The sequence below is a fragment of the Triticum urartu genome, chromosome 7A, assembly GCF_056163025.1.
Source record: "Triticum urartu cultivar PI428250 chromosome 7A, HENAU_Tu73, whole genome shotgun sequence".
NCBI lineage: Eukaryota > Viridiplantae > Streptophyta > Magnoliopsida > Poales > Poaceae > Triticum > Triticum urartu.
The window spans coordinates 748,608,136-748,626,152 of NC_141879.1; the positions used below are offsets into that span (position 1 = coordinate 748,608,136).

The 18,017-nt window shown below is 44.8% G+C and overlaps 2 protein-coding genes across 5 annotated transcripts; both read right to left on the minus strand.

Annotated features, from left to right (window-relative positions):
* Window positions 1-526: 526 nt before the first annotated feature.
* Window positions 527-5,367, minus strand: LOC125520173 (uncharacterized). The gene is made up of 12 exons (XM_048685014.2): window positions 4,977-5,367; window positions 4,654-4,833; window positions 3,934-4,017; window positions 3,696-3,814; window positions 3,507-3,608; window positions 3,047-3,166; window positions 2,876-2,941; window positions 2,421-2,487; window positions 2,248-2,301; window positions 1,678-1,770; window positions 1,362-1,394; window positions 527-1,264 (listed from the first exon to the last, which is right to left on the minus strand). Exons 1-12 carry the CDS (start codon window positions 5,091-5,093, stop codon window positions 1,166-1,168), a joined length of 1,134 nt encoding a protein of 377 aa, XP_048540971.2. The 5' UTR covers window positions 5,094-5,367; the 3' UTR covers window positions 527-1,165.
* Window positions 5,368-5,980: 613 nt separating this feature from the next.
* Window positions 5,981-12,849, minus strand: LOC125520171 (uncharacterized). 4 transcript variants are annotated; one of them, XM_087532440.1, is made up of 19 exons: window positions 12,634-12,849; window positions 12,413-12,568; window positions 12,054-12,248; window positions 11,769-11,876; window positions 10,564-10,641; window positions 10,221-10,313; window positions 9,507-9,593; window positions 9,315-9,416; window positions 9,132-9,227; window positions 8,789-8,922; window positions 8,576-8,666; window positions 8,343-8,428; window positions 8,178-8,271; window positions 7,317-7,816; window positions 7,108-7,204; window positions 6,901-6,962; window positions 6,704-6,773; window positions 6,479-6,549; window positions 5,981-6,357 (listed from the first exon to the last, which is right to left on the minus strand). In XM_087532440.1, exons 1-19 carry the CDS (start codon window positions 12,787-12,789, stop codon window positions 6,210-6,212), a joined length of 2,424 nt encoding a protein of 807 aa, XP_087388566.1. In that variant the 5' UTR covers window positions 12,790-12,849; the 3' UTR covers window positions 5,981-6,209. The 4 variants fall into 4 exon arrangements, with proteins under 4 accessions (XP_087388566.1, XP_048540968.2, XP_087388564.1 ...); XM_048685011.2 differs by having other exon boundaries at window positions 6,479-6,555; XM_087532438.1 differs by having other exon boundaries at window positions 5,981-6,375; window positions 6,479-6,555.
* Window positions 12,850-18,017: the final 5,168 nt, after the last annotated feature.

An 18,017-nucleotide genomic window follows, 5' to 3' on the forward strand; every position in this document is an offset into this window, starting at 1 on the left:
CTTATGTTTGGCAGATGCATTTTTTTTTCATTAGATACATGGATGTCGATGCATCCACTTTGTTTGGATTATCACACACATATAATCTATGGCTACAACTTATGATATATCATCTCCGCTTACAATTGAAACTGCACACTACTGTTACTCTTTTGGATGTAGTGCATCGCCGAAAATACCGGTACATACTGCTAGGATTCAGCAATGTGTAAGCAATTCAGTTAACTAGACTAGCTTTGCCGCCCATCTTGGCAAGACAAGGGTTCCCCACCGACCTGATTTCATAGTGCATCTCCAGCCTCAACCTGTTGGGGGTTGGTCGAAGAGTCCAGCAGCTTCTGCTCGCCCGTCCACAAAGGGGTATAGTGTTCCCGTCGACAGGCCGAGCTCCAGATGCCGCCCTTGGCCGTCGACAACCCGATGTGGAGGTACCCTGTATCAACATGATCAAGCCTTGATGACAAACTCACAAAAGATAAATAGCAACTAGTCTATGATGCCATGACTTGAATAATTAGTCCAGAAAGAGGGAAATGGTCAGTTTGACACTTTATAAGCTCTAATGGAGTACAATTACCAGGTCAGTGATCACAGCAACACACCCAAGAAAGTGAGCATGCACTAACCTCGGTCCAGTAACACAAGAATTATCAGCAGGCTGCTCCTGTTCTGCAAAACATTGCTCTGCCACCATATCGTTTACATTGCTCTGCCAAACATTGCTCAGCCTTACATCTGACTTGACCGTGAATGGCTTTATTCTCAGATGGCAGCAGACAATGGGACAAACTTTTTTTTTTTCTATAAATACTTATTATTACTAAAAATAACTGCACATACATATATTCATTTGTCACTATACAACCTCGGTGATTGGAGAATCGAATTAAGATTACAAGATACTGTGTCTGTCAGCCACTGGTAGTATACAGGTTCTTTCTCAGTTTCTCCATGTATTAGCGCGACGCCGTTCCCACTTGTTCTTCCAGCTCTTGAGGGCAGGGTGGTGTGTGTTAGTCAGCAAAATGCCTATAAGGCTATATAACTAACTGTTTTGCTATGAGGCCCACATGATCTCGACTCCAACCGCCATGATGAATGTGGACGCATCCACCCATGTATGGTGGGCCTTGTATCTTCATGTCAGATGTTTCTTCCAAAGTAATCAAGCGTCAAAAGGATCCATCCACTCATCGTCTTCCCTTACGGCTTTTTCCCACCGTTCTTTGAACTTTTCCAGCTCCGCCGACGACTGTCTTCTAATCTGTTGATTGAAATAAGAGTGCAATTGATGTTAGAAAATATGCAGGAGAAACATATTGATTTAGGTTTAGAGGGAAGAGAGCATATGTTATACTCACGTGTGTCCGCAAATCCAAAGATCTTCGAGGTAACTGGAGCAAGAAAGGAAATTGTTGATCAGATGATAACAATGGTAGTTATCTTGCAGGCATGGAGAAATCAAGGCTAGAAGGTTGGCCGTCGAGTTAGATATCTGAAGCGATACCCCATTACCATATTAAAAGATTCAATCTGTGTTAGTTGGATTTAGATTTGGTAACCTTAGAGATGATTCCAGAAACAAGAGACATTTTCTCTCTCTGTAATTTCATTTCAAATCACATTGTGACCAAAAAAATATATGGCATTTTATAAAAAATATGACGACAAACAGACCTTGCTGGTATCTGATGGTCCTCCTAATGATGGTATCCCTTGATGGACGACATACTCACTGTCAATTACACCGACCTTCTCAGCTCGATCACCCTGAAATCACATAGCACTACATGCATCAGTATTTTTGGTCATTTATCATTCTAACAAACCCATGCCTATTAAAGCATTCCTCTTAATCTACAGATGATAGTTGAAACACCAGAAATAATTAAGCTGCAAAGTGACAGAAGAACACATCGCAAAAAAAATAATGGAACAAAACAAGACAGAAGTCATTAGTACTATCAGCTAGAGTACTGAAAGCCATATTGTAATAGTTAGCCCATAAATTTGATCCTTATGTTAGAATATGTATAGCTAAATTTGATCCACAGGTGCCAAACACTGAAAATAGAGTAATCTTCCTAGAGTATACTAACAAGCTACACATTTATAATAAAAAATAGGCCAGCTCATAGAAGGAAGTGACATCTAGAATGGCGCACTTGAAATGCAAAAAAAGAAATGAAATAGGTTGTAAAGCTTGAATAGAGCAAACCGCCATGGGATTTGAGCAATCTTAAGTACCTGAGCACAGTAACCAAGCTTCATGTCAAGGCCCCATCCATGAATCAAGTCATTCTGCAGGTTTGAGACATTAAAACTGGATGTGCTACGAAGAGTTATGACCCTCCAGTCACACTGAATAGATCATACGATATGATGGATTATCGAGTAGGTTAGATGGTCAGAATTCGTACCTGTATTAGATGCCATACGCATTTCCAGGCAGCACGAGAAAAAACTGGTGCCATGCCCTCGACCCACCTATCAAAGAATGCCAGTTACAATACTAGTAATCAATCGAGCTAGTTTATGAGAACGAGATCAGCAGAATTTGCTCAACAATCAATCAGTTGGATGATGTAACTTTATTTTGCTGACCACACAAAAAAAATGCCATTGAACAAAGCAGCATTTTGATTTTTGGTTCTACAATAGCTGTAAAAAACATTAATCGGTTCAAAGAATATGACCGTAACTCTGTAAGGTAACTGTCTTTTTCAATCACAGAAGAATAAAGTATAGCATAATTTAATACATATGAATCATTGGACATGCTAAATATGAGGTCTAGAGAATAAACTATGATGGCCAAGTATAGTTTAGAATAGCCAGAAAAATTACTATGCAAGGCCAAAGCTTCAATTTTTACCCTGTGCATGGAGGTCCTTTACTATCATCAGAACAGTTCATGCTTGAACGATTGTCATATACTCTCCTGCAGAAGAAATGAAGAATTAAAAATGTTAGCGAATGCTCATACAAAAATGATTAAAAAAACAATTCATATTCTTAGATGTGAGAACTAGAAAGACACAAGCACCTATGCACTTTTGTCATCTTGTTGCGGATTGTGATGCGGTGGTGAATATCTGTTGATAGATCAGGATCCAATGCAGGTTGCGTGATTTCTAAGCCTTCGGAAACCATTATATCAATATACCTAAACGGGCAACATGAAAAATGAAAAGGCATCTTTCAGCAGAAAATCCAACACAGCAGGATATATTTTCAACAGCAATGATGACCAAAGCAAGTCCATATCTACTCCAAGTATATTGTCAATCATCCCAGTAGGAGTTTCAAGCTGAATCCATACCACTGAAATGTGCAGAATAACAATTATATCTCGCAAACAAGATTGTACAGCTAGAGCGAAAGAAACTGAACCAGTGTCAAAATGGCTGCTTCATAACTACTCAGGCCATCACAAAAATTAGCATTTGCGAACTGAAAAAGAAGACGATTTCAACAAAATGAAAAAAATATGGTGTGTCCCATACCTCCTCGGATCAAAATTTTCCACCCCAAGGTCTTCGTCCCATAAAAATATGAAATCGTAGATAGCCACAACACTAGGGTGCAGAAAACGCTTAGCAAACCACCTGCAATAGGAAGATACGCTCATTCCAAATGTGGATGATACATGCCGAGGTAAAAGGGACAGCAAAGTATCTGCGCCTGGGGCTTACCATTTAGTTTGGTTGGGCGCAACTATGTGGATGGCCTTATCGCTCCACTCGAGGCTACGCCACCCATCCACGTTCCCGTCATAATGGAATAGCATGACCGTGTAGCTCTCATTCAGGAACTAAAACATTTGAAGCATGGTAGGGCGAGCATCGAATCAGAAGAGACAAAACCTTCCCTTACGAAACGACAAAAGCAGCTGGCGTTAAAGGAGGCGAACTCGAGAAGAAGAAGACGGACCTTACGAGCCATCACGTCCACATTCTGCATCTGCGAGATCCCGACCGCCATCGCCAGGAGAGCTTTGTGTCTATCATTCTTGTTCTGCAGGCAAGGGTGAGCAGTGGTACGCACGTATTAGTAACAGAACGGCCCGATGGGCTGGTCGCCCGCCAGGAAATCGCGACTGGAAACACGGATCATATCCTAGAGATTCCTTAGATTACGCTGTAAGGACGCTGGTGTGTCTCCACTAGAGCAAAAGCTAGTGTGAAGTCTGCGGATACGGACCAGACAAGTGAACTGAACTGAACTGAACTGACAGAACCGAAGTGTACATACATCATTAACACTCACAGGCGCCTGCCTGCTGTAAGCACGGGATTCAGAGCATTGGGCAGCTTCACTAACCGGGTCGCCACACTAAAAGCTCGATTTGGCGTCGCCGTGAGAAATGAGCACCGGCATAGCAAGGGGGGCAGTTTCGGTCATTCATCCATTCAGCGTGTTTCAGCTGAGAGACACAACCGGTTTTCATTCATCCGTTCATCCATTAAGTGTGGTTCAGTTTGAGCTAGGAGACCCAACCAAATTTCACTCATCCGTTCATCCATTCAGTGTGGTTCAGTTTGAGCTAAGAAGAGACCCAACCAATGCTATGACAGCAACTGTAAAAAGAGTAATTGACAGTGACAGTGAAGGTGGGGCGCCGAGGAGGAGGAGGGGCAGGAGCGGACGTACCTTGGGGATGGCGCGGTTGGCGGCGGGGTCCCAGAGCGGGCGGAGGAACATGTCGGAGCTGGTGTGGACGATCCCGCGCGGCAGGCCCTCGGCGCCGGTCCTCCGGTTCCAGTTCCCCTCCTCCCGGCGCCGCTGCTGCGTGGCCGTGGCCGCGGCGTAGTCGGACCTGCCGAGATCCACCTGACGGAGGAACAGAGACCGGCTCCAGTGTCAGTCAGTCAGGCAGTGATTCATTCAGGGCAGGGGAGCTAAAAATGGGAGGGGGAAGGGAAAGGTGGTGGTGGGGGGGGGGGGGGGGGGGGATGAAGGGGAGGGGGCCTTGCCTTGAGGTGGTGGTGCTGGATCTGGAGCGAGGTGATGACGATGAGGGCGACGAAGGCGGCCAGGTAGCCGCAGCCGCAGGAGGCGGCCCGGCGCGGCGGGATGGGCGGGTACTTCATCCCTCCCGGCGCCGCCGCCGCCGCCGGCCGTCCCTTGGTGTAGGCAGCCTTCCCTGCCCCCGATGTTCGGGGCTCTGGAGCGCTCCTCGCCGGAGTGGGCGGGGGGTGCTGGGGGAGGAGGAAGGTTCTGGAGGGTTCTAGAAGGAGGTGGGCGGGGGGAGAGGAGGAAGCGCCTAATCTAATGGCCCATTATTCCGAAATGGGCTTAAACAAATTGCGTCCTCGTACTCGCTTTTTGGTCGGGTCGGTCGGCATCCCACCGCCTGCCTGCTAGCGGGTGAGTGGGTGGGTGGGTGGGTTTGTCGTGGCGGGCCCACCTGCCAGTGCCCCAGTCGGTGGCTAAAGTTGCCTAATTAATTAGGGAGGCCTTCATTAGCGCGAGATGGTGTGAGACAGGTGTCCCGTTTCATCAGTGGCAGTGAGCCGACGACGACTGCTTTTTGTGACGTGTCCCCTTAATGACGCGTCCTTGTTGGTTAGCTGACACGTGGAATGTCATCTGATCTGATCTGTACTCAGAATGGAATAGTTTGGGCACCCCTACACCAATCAGTGGGTGTAGGGAGCAGACACCACCATCATCATCATTACAGTAGGGCCGGTAGGCCAGCTGCCAAATCCAGCTTAAGCAAAAACCCACCAATCGCCCATCCCATCGCATGCAAATGCAATGCAACGCATGTTACTCGCCCTCTTTCTACAAACCAAAACTCTACATCCTAGTAGCACCCACAACACGCGGCTACAGCATCACGGTTCAACGGGTTTGGTGATGATCCATTCACATGCCCAACCAAAAAACTGCATTCCTACCATCTGCACATGCATACGCGGTGCAACGGGTTCTGTTCAGCAAGTCATCGCATACTGATACGCTCATGCTCATCTGTCTCCTCCAGTGAGTTACTAGCTCCTTTGTGCACAAAAATTACTCCGACAGACAGCAGCCATCTTCACCGGCTCCGACAGCCCATCAGAAACTGAATTCCTACCCCTACTCCACCACCACCGTGCAACGGCCGGGAGCTCTTCTGTTCATCAGATCATCATCATCAGACACACTAATCTACCTCCTCCAGTGCACACAAAAAAGTTACATCCCATTCGCGGCCTCTTCTAAAACTTGAAGTCCACCTTCTTCCGTTTTGTCACCGTCTTCCAGGACGGCGGCGACACCCAGCTGCTGCCTTCCCCGCCCACCACCTTCCTCCTCATCTTCCCCTTGCCCTTGCCCTTGCCCTCCTCCCCCCAAAGCTCCCTGTACCTGTCCATCACAACCCCACTACGGTCACCAAGACGTACACAGGATTATGCCGCAGGATATATGATATCCCTGGCATTATGCCGCAGGATTGGGACGGCGAGAGACGCTGGTCTTATCTTACTTGGCCACCAGGGCGTCCTCTACGGCGTCGAGCTGGTCAGGGTGGATCGTGACGTCCACCCTCTCCAGCTTCTGCTTCTTAACAGCAGCACCAGCGGCACGGGGAAAGGAAAGAAAGAGGAGGCATAAACGTCAGAACCTCAACTAACAAGTAGTGACTGTCAGGCAAGCAACGGGTATTGACAACAGAGGATGAGGGAGGGAACTCCACTGCTAATGGGCTCACCCTTTTACTTTTAGGGCCTGATGATGATGTTGATGTTGATGGTTTATCTTGCGCTCCCACCAGCACGTACCTGTGATTAAAGCGAGAGTGCGCGTGCATGCATGCGGCTTGTGACTTTTATGGGTTTCATTTCAAAAGCTAAGCGGGGATCAAGGGAGGATTGCATGATAAGGGTTGGGTTAGGGAAGCATTCACACCTGCGGCTTGACAAGTACAGTGATCTGGCAGAGGCCATCCTCCCTTCTTTCTGCTCAAGAATCTTCACATGCAAGAAAGAAACAGCAAATTGACGATTATCAGCAACGACTAGCAAACCCACACAGGGAGCACTTTGTTGATTATCAACACAACTTGATGATCAACAGCACTTTGCTTTCTCGGACACAGAGAGCACTTCACATCACCTGGTAAAATGGCTTTTCTGCCTGCTTCTCGGGCTCCTTCCTCCACGACTTCCCAAGGTCGATAACATCAGGTGTTTCCACACTGGCTGGAGTGCTGCTGTCACAGCCACAAGGACAAGTGAATACCAAGTGTTTACTGCAATATCTAATTGAAAAGAAAACTTAATATGGTAACTGACAACAGAAGAACACAGGCATAGATAAATTACCTTGACATGGTGCCAGACCGGATGCCTTCTACTATTTCCCCATCTTCCAGTTCCTCCTCCTCCTTTTCCTCTTGACGAATGCCTTCTACTATTTCCCCCTCCTCCAGTTCCTCCTCCTCTTCTTCCTCTTGCAGAATGCCTTCCACTATTTCCCCATCTTCCAGCTCCTCCAACTCCTCTTGCCGAATACCTTGTACTATTTCCCCATCTTCCAGCCCCTCCTCTTCTGCTTGCCGAGTAGCTTCTTCTATTTCCCCATCTTCCAGTTCCTCCTCCTCCAACTCTTCCAGAGTGCCTTCTTCTACTTCCCCATCTTCTAGTTCCTCCTTCCTCTCTTCCTCTTCTAGAATGCATTCTTCTATTCCCCCATCTTCCAGTACCTCTTCCTCTTCTTCCTCTTCTAGAATGCCTTTTTCTAGTTTCCCATCTTCCAATTCCTCCTCTTCCTCTTCTTCTTCGCCCAGTTCTCCCCAGTGTTTGCTGCGATCAGTAGGTTCTTCCTACATAATTGCATAAAGCAAATGTTACTTCTGCTCACTACTAACTCTATGTTTTAAATAGCGGGCTATGGCATTTAGCGACAACCCTTAAAAACAGCTATAGCTGGGCTATAGCGGCAAATTGTACATGAAATCGTTTAGCGGCAACATCCTCAAACAGCTATAGCAGAGCTATAGCGGGGCTATAGCCGGCTATTTAAAACTATGCTTCATTTACAAGGTTTATCGTGCTGAATCCAAAACCATTTTCTTATACTGGGTTGGGTGCCTAGGCTGTTGGCAACAAACAATAGCAGGTGTCCGAAGGAAGCATATTAGTAATTAGATAGTATAAAAAGTAACTTTTAAATAGATAAGTTACCTCGTCAGTTGGAGGCTTTCCCAACTCCCCAGGCCCATCACCAAAATTGCCGCCTGATGATGACGGTGTATCTTGCGCTCCAACCAGCACGTACCTGCAAAGTGAGCACATGTGGCGTGTGACTTTTCTGGTTGACAAACAAGACGGGGATCGGGGGAGGATTACTCAGTAGGTTTGGCCAGGGAAAAATATGCGTGGCTAGACGCGAACAGCGCCCTATGAGTGATCCTTAGTTCTTTCTGTTCAAGAACCTTCAGAGGGAAGAAACAACATGTCGATGATTAACAGCAACGACTAGCCAAGCCAAGTAGTGCTATAATAGAATCATTTGTTAATTATCGAAAAATGATGATTAATGCCACTTTGCTTTCTCGGACAGAGGGCAGCAGTTTACTTACCTGGTATAATGGCCTTTCTGCCTGGTTATCTGACTCCTTCCTCAGCTTCCGAAGCTCAATAACATCAGGTGCTTCCACACCAGCCGGAGTACTGTTACAGAAAGAAGGACAATTAGATACTAGGTGTCTACTGCACTATTTAATTCAAATAAAAGAACTGGTAACTGACGATAAAATAACTGGCAACAAGAGAACAGAAGTATAGAGAATTACCTTGAGACGGTGTCAATAGACCGAACACCTTCTTCTATTTCCTCATGAATAATTAGTTCCACCTCTTTTTCTTCCTCTTCATCCTCTTCTTCGTCCAAATCTCCCCAGTGTTTGCTGCGATTGAGAGGTTCTTCCTAGATAACCGCAGAAAGCAAATGTTAGTTCTGCTCACGAAGACCACAATACATTGCAACTAACTTTATTTACAAGGTTTGTCTTGCTGCAGGAATCCAAATAACTTTTTCATATACTGGGATATGATGCAAAGAAACAAGAGCAGGTTTAGAAAGAAAGTGTATGAATAATTAAATGGTGTGAAAAGCAATTTTTTCACATAAGGTACCTTATCAGGTTCATCACCCAAACTGTCTCCAGGAGAGATTGGGGCATTAAAACCTGGGATCTTCAGATAAGGATAAGAGGGTGGAGGACCAAAGAACTGGCGAAAAATGAATCAGGGTCAACTGGTTAATGATGAAAGCACTGTCAGTACGAACCAGACAAACATAGGTTAGAAAATACATACCTGCATCCTGGTAACCCATGGGGGCGGGGCACCATCAGGCATACCAAGAGCTTTTTTAAGCTCCTGGGACAGCATACCTGGTTTCATTACCTTAAGCTTCAGCTGTCGAATGTGTAAGTAGAACTTAGCATCAGAACCACTCATGGATGGTGTCTCCTGTTTTTTTCTGTGTAAATATTGAAGATTACGTACCTCAAACTCTTTCCCTTCATAATACAGATCACCATAACTAGTCAATGTGGGTTTTGTTTGATATTTGAAGAATGCATCATGCAAAACCTGTGGAAAACAAAACATTATTAGCCTTGAATGACACCATGGTACAAACTGATAACTGGACAAATCTAATATACTAAAGTTGCATCAAATATGATAATTCATCTGTGATCCTGGGCTCATCTGCTTATTAGTTGTGTAAGTTCCCACAACAATAGAATGGCACTCAGGGAGTTACTCTTATGGGTTCATGGAGGATTTAGGTTTGCATCAAAAAGAGGGCCTCAAATACAAACACGGCAAGAAAATTAGAGAAGGCACTGAACAGTAGCAATATATGTAGGGTGTGTTTGGTTGCGTTCTCGTCTCAGCATAGTTGTTCCCTCTTCATGCATGCTCAACTCAACACCCCTCTTCATGCATGCTCTCTTCATGCATGCTTCTAGTGTAATTGTGCTAAGCTAGTGTGGACTCATGCACCCTCCATACACTCTAGCAAACACCCAAAAGTGGGTCGGGAAGGGAACTCTTGGGCTCATGCACCCTTCATACACCCTACCAAACACACCCGTACTGATGGTTGTATCATGTATGGAAGAAAACAGAGGAAACGAAACCCACAAACTGCTTCATATTTGCAGCTTTGGCAACATAACTAAACTACTATGATATGCAGGTGGAGATGTTGACCTCATAATCCATATCCATATATCCCCTCTTGGGCTGCATACGGTTGTGCTGCTTCTGTTTCAATGTCTTTTTGTTCTCCTTCTGAACGTATGCCTGCATAAACATTTAGAAAATCAATTGGGCTTTCCTTTTTTGTGCAGGCAAGTTTCCGAAATTTATTGGCTTGCCAAAGGACTGCGCCAACATGCAACGTTTCCCCTGATAGAACAGACACTGACACTAGCTTACAAATATAACACTGGATTTACCAGCCAATTATCAGCCAATAAACCCGAATAATAGCTTCACTGAAACCAACACAAACACTCCATGTATGTTCCTCAACTCCAAGAAAGTAAGTTACCTGTCTTATTTTTTCAATTCCAGTTGCAGCAATGAAGTCAGGAAGCTGGAACGGCTGTTTTTGAAAACCCCTCTTGCCCTGAAACAGCAACATCATGCATGAATCCAAAAATATGAACAGAGAAATATGTGAATATGGCAGTCCTAGTCCTAGATGCTATCTTGAGTTTAGAATTTTGTAGTCTTCAAGAAAAAGAGAACAGTTCGAGAAGTACGATTCTGATTCTAATGCACGGAATATCAAAAGCCATGGACTCTAGTTGGACTCTAATCTGTACAGCAGAAGGGGCATCAAATGAATGCCCACAAGATTCAACTATCCTAAATACCCCCACCAGAAAACAACCTATCCTGTATACACTACAGAAACCATTCAAGTAGTACAACACCATTTCCAGCCTCCTCGATTGTTACAACAGTCCCTGCAAGAATTACAAATCCATATAAGAAAGGTGAAAGATGTTGGATATTATGGGCATGTTTGGTTTGTTGCCCCAGATACCCAAGCCACAATTTTGGTAAAGCATAATCAAGACGTCTCCAAAATGCCAGTAAGGTTGAGATTATCGGACTGCAGCCAACGACAACTTCTCTAGTTGTTGCTGTGGCACATGGATCCCACATTTCATATACTTCTCATCAAAACATAGTCAATGTAGGTCTAGGTTTACTGATTAAACCAAAAGGGATATAGCTGTTCAAATGGGTCACAAATTGGATTGGCATTTCAGAAGAATTAATGTTTGAAGCCTGTTACTCAGGGATATATAACTATTTAGTACAGCCAACTCTCTCTAGCCATGTCAGCAAAAGGGGACCTCAAATAAATAACTAATTAGTATAGCCAACTATCTCTAGCCATGTCAGCATAAAGGGACCTCAAATAAATAACTAATTAGTATAGCCAACTATCTCTAGACTTGTCAGCATAAAGGGCACAAGCAGCAGGTGTGCCAGTGAGTTGAGTTTTCCTAGTATGCACCAAATCATCTTAGGCCAAGCGACCAAATCATCTTAGGGGCACTACAAATTTATGGTAGGATAAAACAGGGCAACCAAGCCTCCCCAAGGCACATGCTCCCACACCCACTCCCTGGCTGACTTGGAAGAAAATGCAGCTATCTTCTGCATACCGACTTACCGAGTAACGAATTTCACAAAACTTGGTTATCATACTAAAACAGAGATGTTTCAAAGATCACAAACCTGCAAGTACTTTCGTTTCTGGCACCAGTGTCTCGGAACAGGCACGGTGTTCCTGCAGGACTTGAGACATACAAGCAACTTCGGATCCGGGGCATTACCATCCCAGACCTGGCAAGGGAAACAAACAACAAAGCACATGTCAGATGAAGAGAGCGCATTCATGTAAACATACCACAGCTAGCCAACAGCATCAACATGTCAACATAGATGGACGCACAACAGGTAAAAGTTCAACGAATCGTCGACATTGGGGTTACAGGAGAGTGATTGAAAGAGGCAAAGCACCTCAACAACATCAGGCCTGCTGCACATCTGCCTCAGCTCTGAAATCTTCACCCTCCGCAGCTGCTTCCTCTGCTTCTTCGACGGGGCAACTGCTTCCTCCTCCTCCTTCTTTGGGGTCTCCTGCTCAGCATCAGCAGCATCTGGCCCCTTGTTCATCGCGGCATTTACAGCGCCTTCCCTCTCATTCTCCTCGCCCTACCAGCAACAACAAAATTCCGCTCGTTTCATTCCCAATTCTAGTTCAAGCAGAGGACCCATTTGCTGTCAGCAGGCACCAAACCCTCGCGGCCGAAACCCCGCCAAAAACCCTACCAAATTCCCCCGAAATGGACAGGAAGGGAGGATGATGGCGCGGATACCTCGGCGGGGGGAGAGGAGGGCCCGGAGACCTCGGCGGGCGCGGCGGCGGCGGGGCCCGTGAGGCCGAATTTCTCGAAGACGGCCGCGAAGACCCCGAGGAGGCGGGGGTCGTCGGCGCCGAGGCAGGGATTCTCCGGCACGTACTCCACCTCCACCTGCAAGGAAGCGCGGCGTTAGGCGCCGTTCGAGCGGATTACGGGGCGGCGGAGCAGGAGCTCGCCTGGGGAGCGGGGTCGGGGCCGGGGCGGGCGCTCTCCTCGCCGGCCCCCGCATTGGCCCTACTCTTCCTGTCCCTGCGGCGGCGCAGGCGGCGGGGGCGGCCGCGCCCGCTGTCCCGCGGCGTGGGGCTCGCCGCGGCGGCGACGGCGGTGGGCATGATCGTCGTCAGCAGAAGCGAGCGAGCGAGGCGACGGGAGCGAGGAGAGACGGGCTTTTGCTGTAGCTTGTGGACTGTGGTCGGTCTTGATTCTTGACTTGTGTGTGTGGGGTTCGTTTGTTGGGCCCACCCCAAGCTGGGCTCTATGGGTTTCAGCATTTGCTACTACTAGAGTGAAACCCATAAAGTTCACCTACTGATAAATAAATACTGAAGCCATATATCTTGAAAGCATCCTAAGCCATAAATATCGATGCCCCTAAATGATGAGCAAATAGTTTACAAACCGGGCTTCAATCGATTTCACCTACTATATTCATGAATGATCGAGCCAGAAAAAAGTTACGAATGAGGCCAATGATCGGAAATTCAATTTGGCTCCCGGGAGCATGTGCTCCTGCGCGTGAAAAATAACTTTTGAAATGTCAAAAAATCGCAACAATTTTTTATGTATTTATAGTCACACCCGAATGCTACCTGCAAAGTTTTAGGCAAAAAGGATAAACATTTTGGCCTGCAAAAAAAACAAATTTAAACACCAAATGTTGCCTCAAAATGTCACCCCAAATTATTTTTTTTCACCGTCAAGCATGGTTGCGACACTAACATGGATATCCACAAAAAAATTCAGAATTTTTTAAAAACATTTTACCATCTTTTTTGCGGTACTGTTCATCCGGGAGCAAATGCTCTCGGGAATCAAAACGCCCCTCCCGCCAATGATCCACTTTGAACTACCCTCACCTCAAGATAGCTCTGCAAGTGGTTCTGGAGGCCGACTGCAAGGAGGTGGTCGATCTTTGGGCCTCGCGCACTTATTCATGCTCATTGGTAGCACCAGTACTCATAGAAATAGAAGGACTAGTTTTATCTTTTTAGTCTTTCATTATTCAACATTAAGGACTGTAAAACTGAGCCTAAACCGAGGCTTCTCACGCCATATGCATTTTTAGCCGTTCGATCTCTTGGTTCGGTCGTCAAAGGCCGTCAGATCTGACTGCAGTTCCGCCTGGGCTACTATGTAGATTCCTGGCCCAGCTTGCTGCTCCCGTAGCCGAAACTGATGTAGGTACTAATGCTAAAAATGTGTTTACTTATCTGCCTTGAGATTGTCCCCGGCCTACTTTCAAGGTATGACTGCAGTGAAAGCTGAGAGAGCAATATGAATGTGTGTACTGATTGCAGAAAGGCTTCTTGATGATCTAACTGGATGTCATGTTCTTTGACGAGCAAAATGCCAAGTGTTTGATACTTGTTCCATGGTTGTTTCAGATTTTTTGTGGGATTTACAGTGGCTAGGGGACGTTTCACATCTAAAAAAAAATTGTATAACTTCTAGGTTACACCTTCCTCTCTACTGCTTTAAATTTAGCCCTTTGGGTTAATACAAGTTGAAGCTGTTTATATCTATAGGAAGAGCAGCACTGAACGAGAGGAAAAACAGCAGTCATGCGTACAATGTCGAGGTCAGCAAAGAAAATCAAAGTGTTCGTGGAGAAGAGCGCTTTTGAGTCGAGGAACAAGCGCACAAGGTCCTCGACCATGAACCATCATATCTACCTTGTTGCGCTTCTGCTCACCGTCGCTCCCAAACCGCTACCCCGAGACTCTGCGCATTAGCAAGGTATCAAATTGCTCTTCTTGTGGTTCCATCTAATGACTGCAAAGATGGAGATTTCTACATCTTAGCCCCCTTTGCACGTCACTGGGTGCATTTTATTGTGTATGTAAGGGGGGCATCTAAACTTTTCTGAATTTCATGTATAGGAATGGAAAAACCTTTGAAGGATACAATAAGTAAGCTTCTGACTGCATAGGTTGCACTATTTTTGGTAAATCGGAATCTCAGCTCACAAGATATTTTGGTGCATTTCTTTTTTTTTCTTTTCTTGTGGTATTAGACATGTTTGAATTGTTGCCTAGTTACATGGTTGGTTTCATGCATGTGAACAGTGGCGGAGCTTAGTGAGGGCCAAAGGGGGCAATGCCCCCCCCCCCCCCACCCCTACCAAATTTATTTCTTTGTATAAACACATAGTAATATTTAATAATATTTGAACAAACTTTAATATAACTAGATGATGCCGCGCGTGTTGCTGCGGGAATTTTGTAATACATGCTAATAAGAAACTAAGTGTAAGAGGTATTGGATATTTTAGATACAAAATAAATGGCCGACATCCAACTCATACTTGCATATCATATCATGTTTCTCTATTCAGAAAGAATATAGGCATTGTGGAATAGATCAGTTGTTTTACCAAAACAATATCCAGCATTTAGTAAATAAAGGCAGGACAATGAAACAGTGTAGGTGGAGGTGCTGACTTGAGGATCGGATCGCCCTCAGGGTGATAGCAAGGGTGCAACTATTACATAAGTGTCATACTGTCTTGTTGTAGCTAGTGTGCATTATACTGAACTGTCGATGGTGTTAGCTCGTTTCAGAGAAATCTTCATTTAGGAAACTTAAAGTAGCGCATTAATTACTTTTAATGTTACTTCACATGGCCTATTGCAGCGTTCCATGGAGAGCATGAGATTGCCAAAGTTATTATGGATCTGAGAGAGCGCTCCATGGAGAGCATGAGATTGCCAAAGTTTTATGTTCAAAGTGTAGAACCACGGCTTAGCAACTAGGACATTGCCCGTGCGTTGCAACGGGATAAAAAATTTCTGTTAATGTGATAGTGTAATTTTGCCCGTGATTTATCAATATAGTTTGAGAAGTTTGGTAAGTAAATTAAACTGGATACAATAGTATCACCTTTGTTTCACTGTCATACAAATCCAGATGGACCTATGTACATGGGGTTCCACTGTAAAGATTCTCCCCTAAAAGTTGTTTTAACTCCTGCAACACTCACAACTATATTTCATTATCTCTTGCTTATTAATTTTATATGAAACTACCAAATGCATATATTCATCACTGTAATACCTCACATTTTTAGTTGAATGATCAAATTTGCTACAATAAGAAATAAAATAGAAAATAAACAACAAATAATACAAAACAAGCAATAAAAAATAATACAATTTTAACAACATGATAAACATATAGTGTGGTGAAGCAAATGCAATATGTGCATACATATTAATTTGTTCTCTAGCAAAATCCACTTTTAGAAATCCAACATACCTCGACATCCCAAATATTTCTTTTCGAGATTCATCTCGACTAATGTTACAACCGACACTATGGTGTCACGTCCTTCTTCAATCTTTGTCGGCAGCTACCATCTGATCCTTCTTGATCCTCGTCGCTAGGGATCGTGGCATTACACTGTCGTAACAGATACTGCTAGGAGTTGTGATGCGCACAACCTATTAGGGTTGGTCGTGGTATGTTTGAACAACAGTCTATCCTTATGTCAGTCAAGTCCAGTCAGTATGCACGTAAGTTGAAATCAACTTCATAGCTAAAATGTGGTGTATAGCAAAGAATAGTGTAATAATAAAAGTAAGAAGGTTGTAAATATGTAGGTAAGCAATGAATTTTTTTTGCATGTCAGCAATAATTAAAATTTATTTTTCATGTAGTTATATTTCTATAATATCCCTTATAGAATACTATTTTTCATTACCAAAAGTCATTACTTTCTCACCTTCGAAGGGTGTTACATCCTTACAGACATTTACTTTACATGAATTAAAAAGGATAGGAGTTTCCTTGCTTCACTTCAACCCCTATAGTAATATAATGAGTACTACCAATAATAAATCTAATGGTTCGAGTAAATAGATATTGAGGGCCGAGTGCATACACAAGGAAGTTGACTACAAAAGTGAACAATCACCTGAAACAATATCTATATATGCAGTACAGGAATAAAATGAATGTGTTGCATCTGCATCGAATCTTTTGCTCTCATGCTAAAGGTGATCCAATATTTAGCTTCTGCATCGTATATGCATTTACACAATATCTATAGAGACATTAGACACTTGAAGCAAGCATGGACCTTACAAAAAACTAAATATGTAGCTCCGCAATTCCCTTGTTGGTCCTGCCGACATTAGATCCCTCATTGCACATCATGGGTGTTGGAAATATGCCCTAGAGGCAATAATAAATTGATTATTATTATATTTCCTTGTTCATGATAATCGTTTATTATCCATGCTAGAATTGTATTGATAGGAAACTCAGATAGATGTGTGGATACATAACAACACCATGTCCCTAGTAAACCTCTAGTTGACTAGCTCGTTGATCAATAGATGGTCACAGTTTCCTGTCCATGGACATTGGATGTCGTTGATAACGAGATCACATCATTACGAGAATGATGTGATGGACAAGACCCAATCCTGAGCATAGCACAAGATCGTGTAGTTCGTATGCTAAAGCTTTTTCTAATGTCAAGTATCATTTCCTTAGACCATGAGATTGTGCAACTCCCGGATACCGTAGGAGTGCTTTGGGTGTGCCAAACGTCACAACGTAACTGGGTGACTATAAAGGTGCACTACGGGTATCTCCAAAAGTGTCTGTTGGGTTGGCACGAATCGAGACTGGGATTTGTCACTCCGTGTGACGGAGAGGTATCTCTGGGCCCACTCGGTAGGACATCATCATAATGTGCACAATGTGATCAAGGAGTTGATCACGGGATGATGTGTTACGGAACGAGTAAAGAGACTTGCCGGTAACGAGATTGAACAAGGTATCGGGATACCGACGATCGAGTCTCGGGCAAGTATCGTACCGATAGACAAAGGGAATTGTATACGGGATTGATTAAGTCCTTGACATCGTGGTTCATCCGATGAGATCATCGTGGAACATGTGGGAGCCAACATGGGTATCCAGATCCCGCTGTTGGTTATTGACCGGAGAACGTCTCGGTCATGTCTGCATGGTTCCCGAACCCATAGGGTCTACACACTTAAGGTTCGATGATGCTAGGGTTATAAAGGAAGCTTGTATGTGGTTACCGAATGTTGTTCGGAGTCCCGAATGAGATCCCGGACGTCACGAGGAGTTCCGGAATGGTCCAGAGGTAAAGATTTATATATGGGAAGTCCTGTTTTGGTCACCGGAAAAGTTTCAGGTTTTATCGGTAACGTACCGGGACCACCGGGAGGGTCCCGGGGGTCCACCAAGTGGGGCCACAAGCCCCGGAGGCTTGCATGGGCCAAGAGTGGTGAGGGACCAGCCCCTGAGTGGGCTGGTGCGCCTCCCACAAGGCCCAAGGCGCAGCTAGGAGGAGAGAGGGGGAAAC

Coding starts and splice junctions, on each gene's coding strand:
- LOC125520173 (XM_048685014.2), bottom strand. CDS start 5,093: ATGAAGTACCCGCCCATCCCGCCGCGCCGGGCCGCCTCCTGCGGCTGC. Junction 4,018..4,653: donor CCAACCGCGCCATCCCCAAG/GTACGTCCGCTC, acceptor CCTTGCCTGCAG/AACAAGAATGATAGACACAA. Junction 1,395..1,677: donor GACCATCAGATACCAGCAAG/GTCTGTTTGTCG, acceptor TTCTTGCTCCAG/TTACCTCGAAGATCTTTGGA.
- LOC125520171 (XM_087532438.1), bottom strand. CDS start 12,789: ATGCCCACCGCCGTCGCCGCCGCGGCGAGCCCCACGCCGCGGGACAGC. Junction 9,417..9,506: donor ATGAAGGGAAAGAGTTTGAG/GTACGTAATCTT, acceptor CACATTCGACAG/CTGAAGCTTAAGGTAATGAA. Junction 8,272..8,342: donor TCCCTGGCCAAACCTACTGA/GTAATCCTCCCC, acceptor CTCACTTTGCAG/GTACGTGCTGGTTGGAGCGC.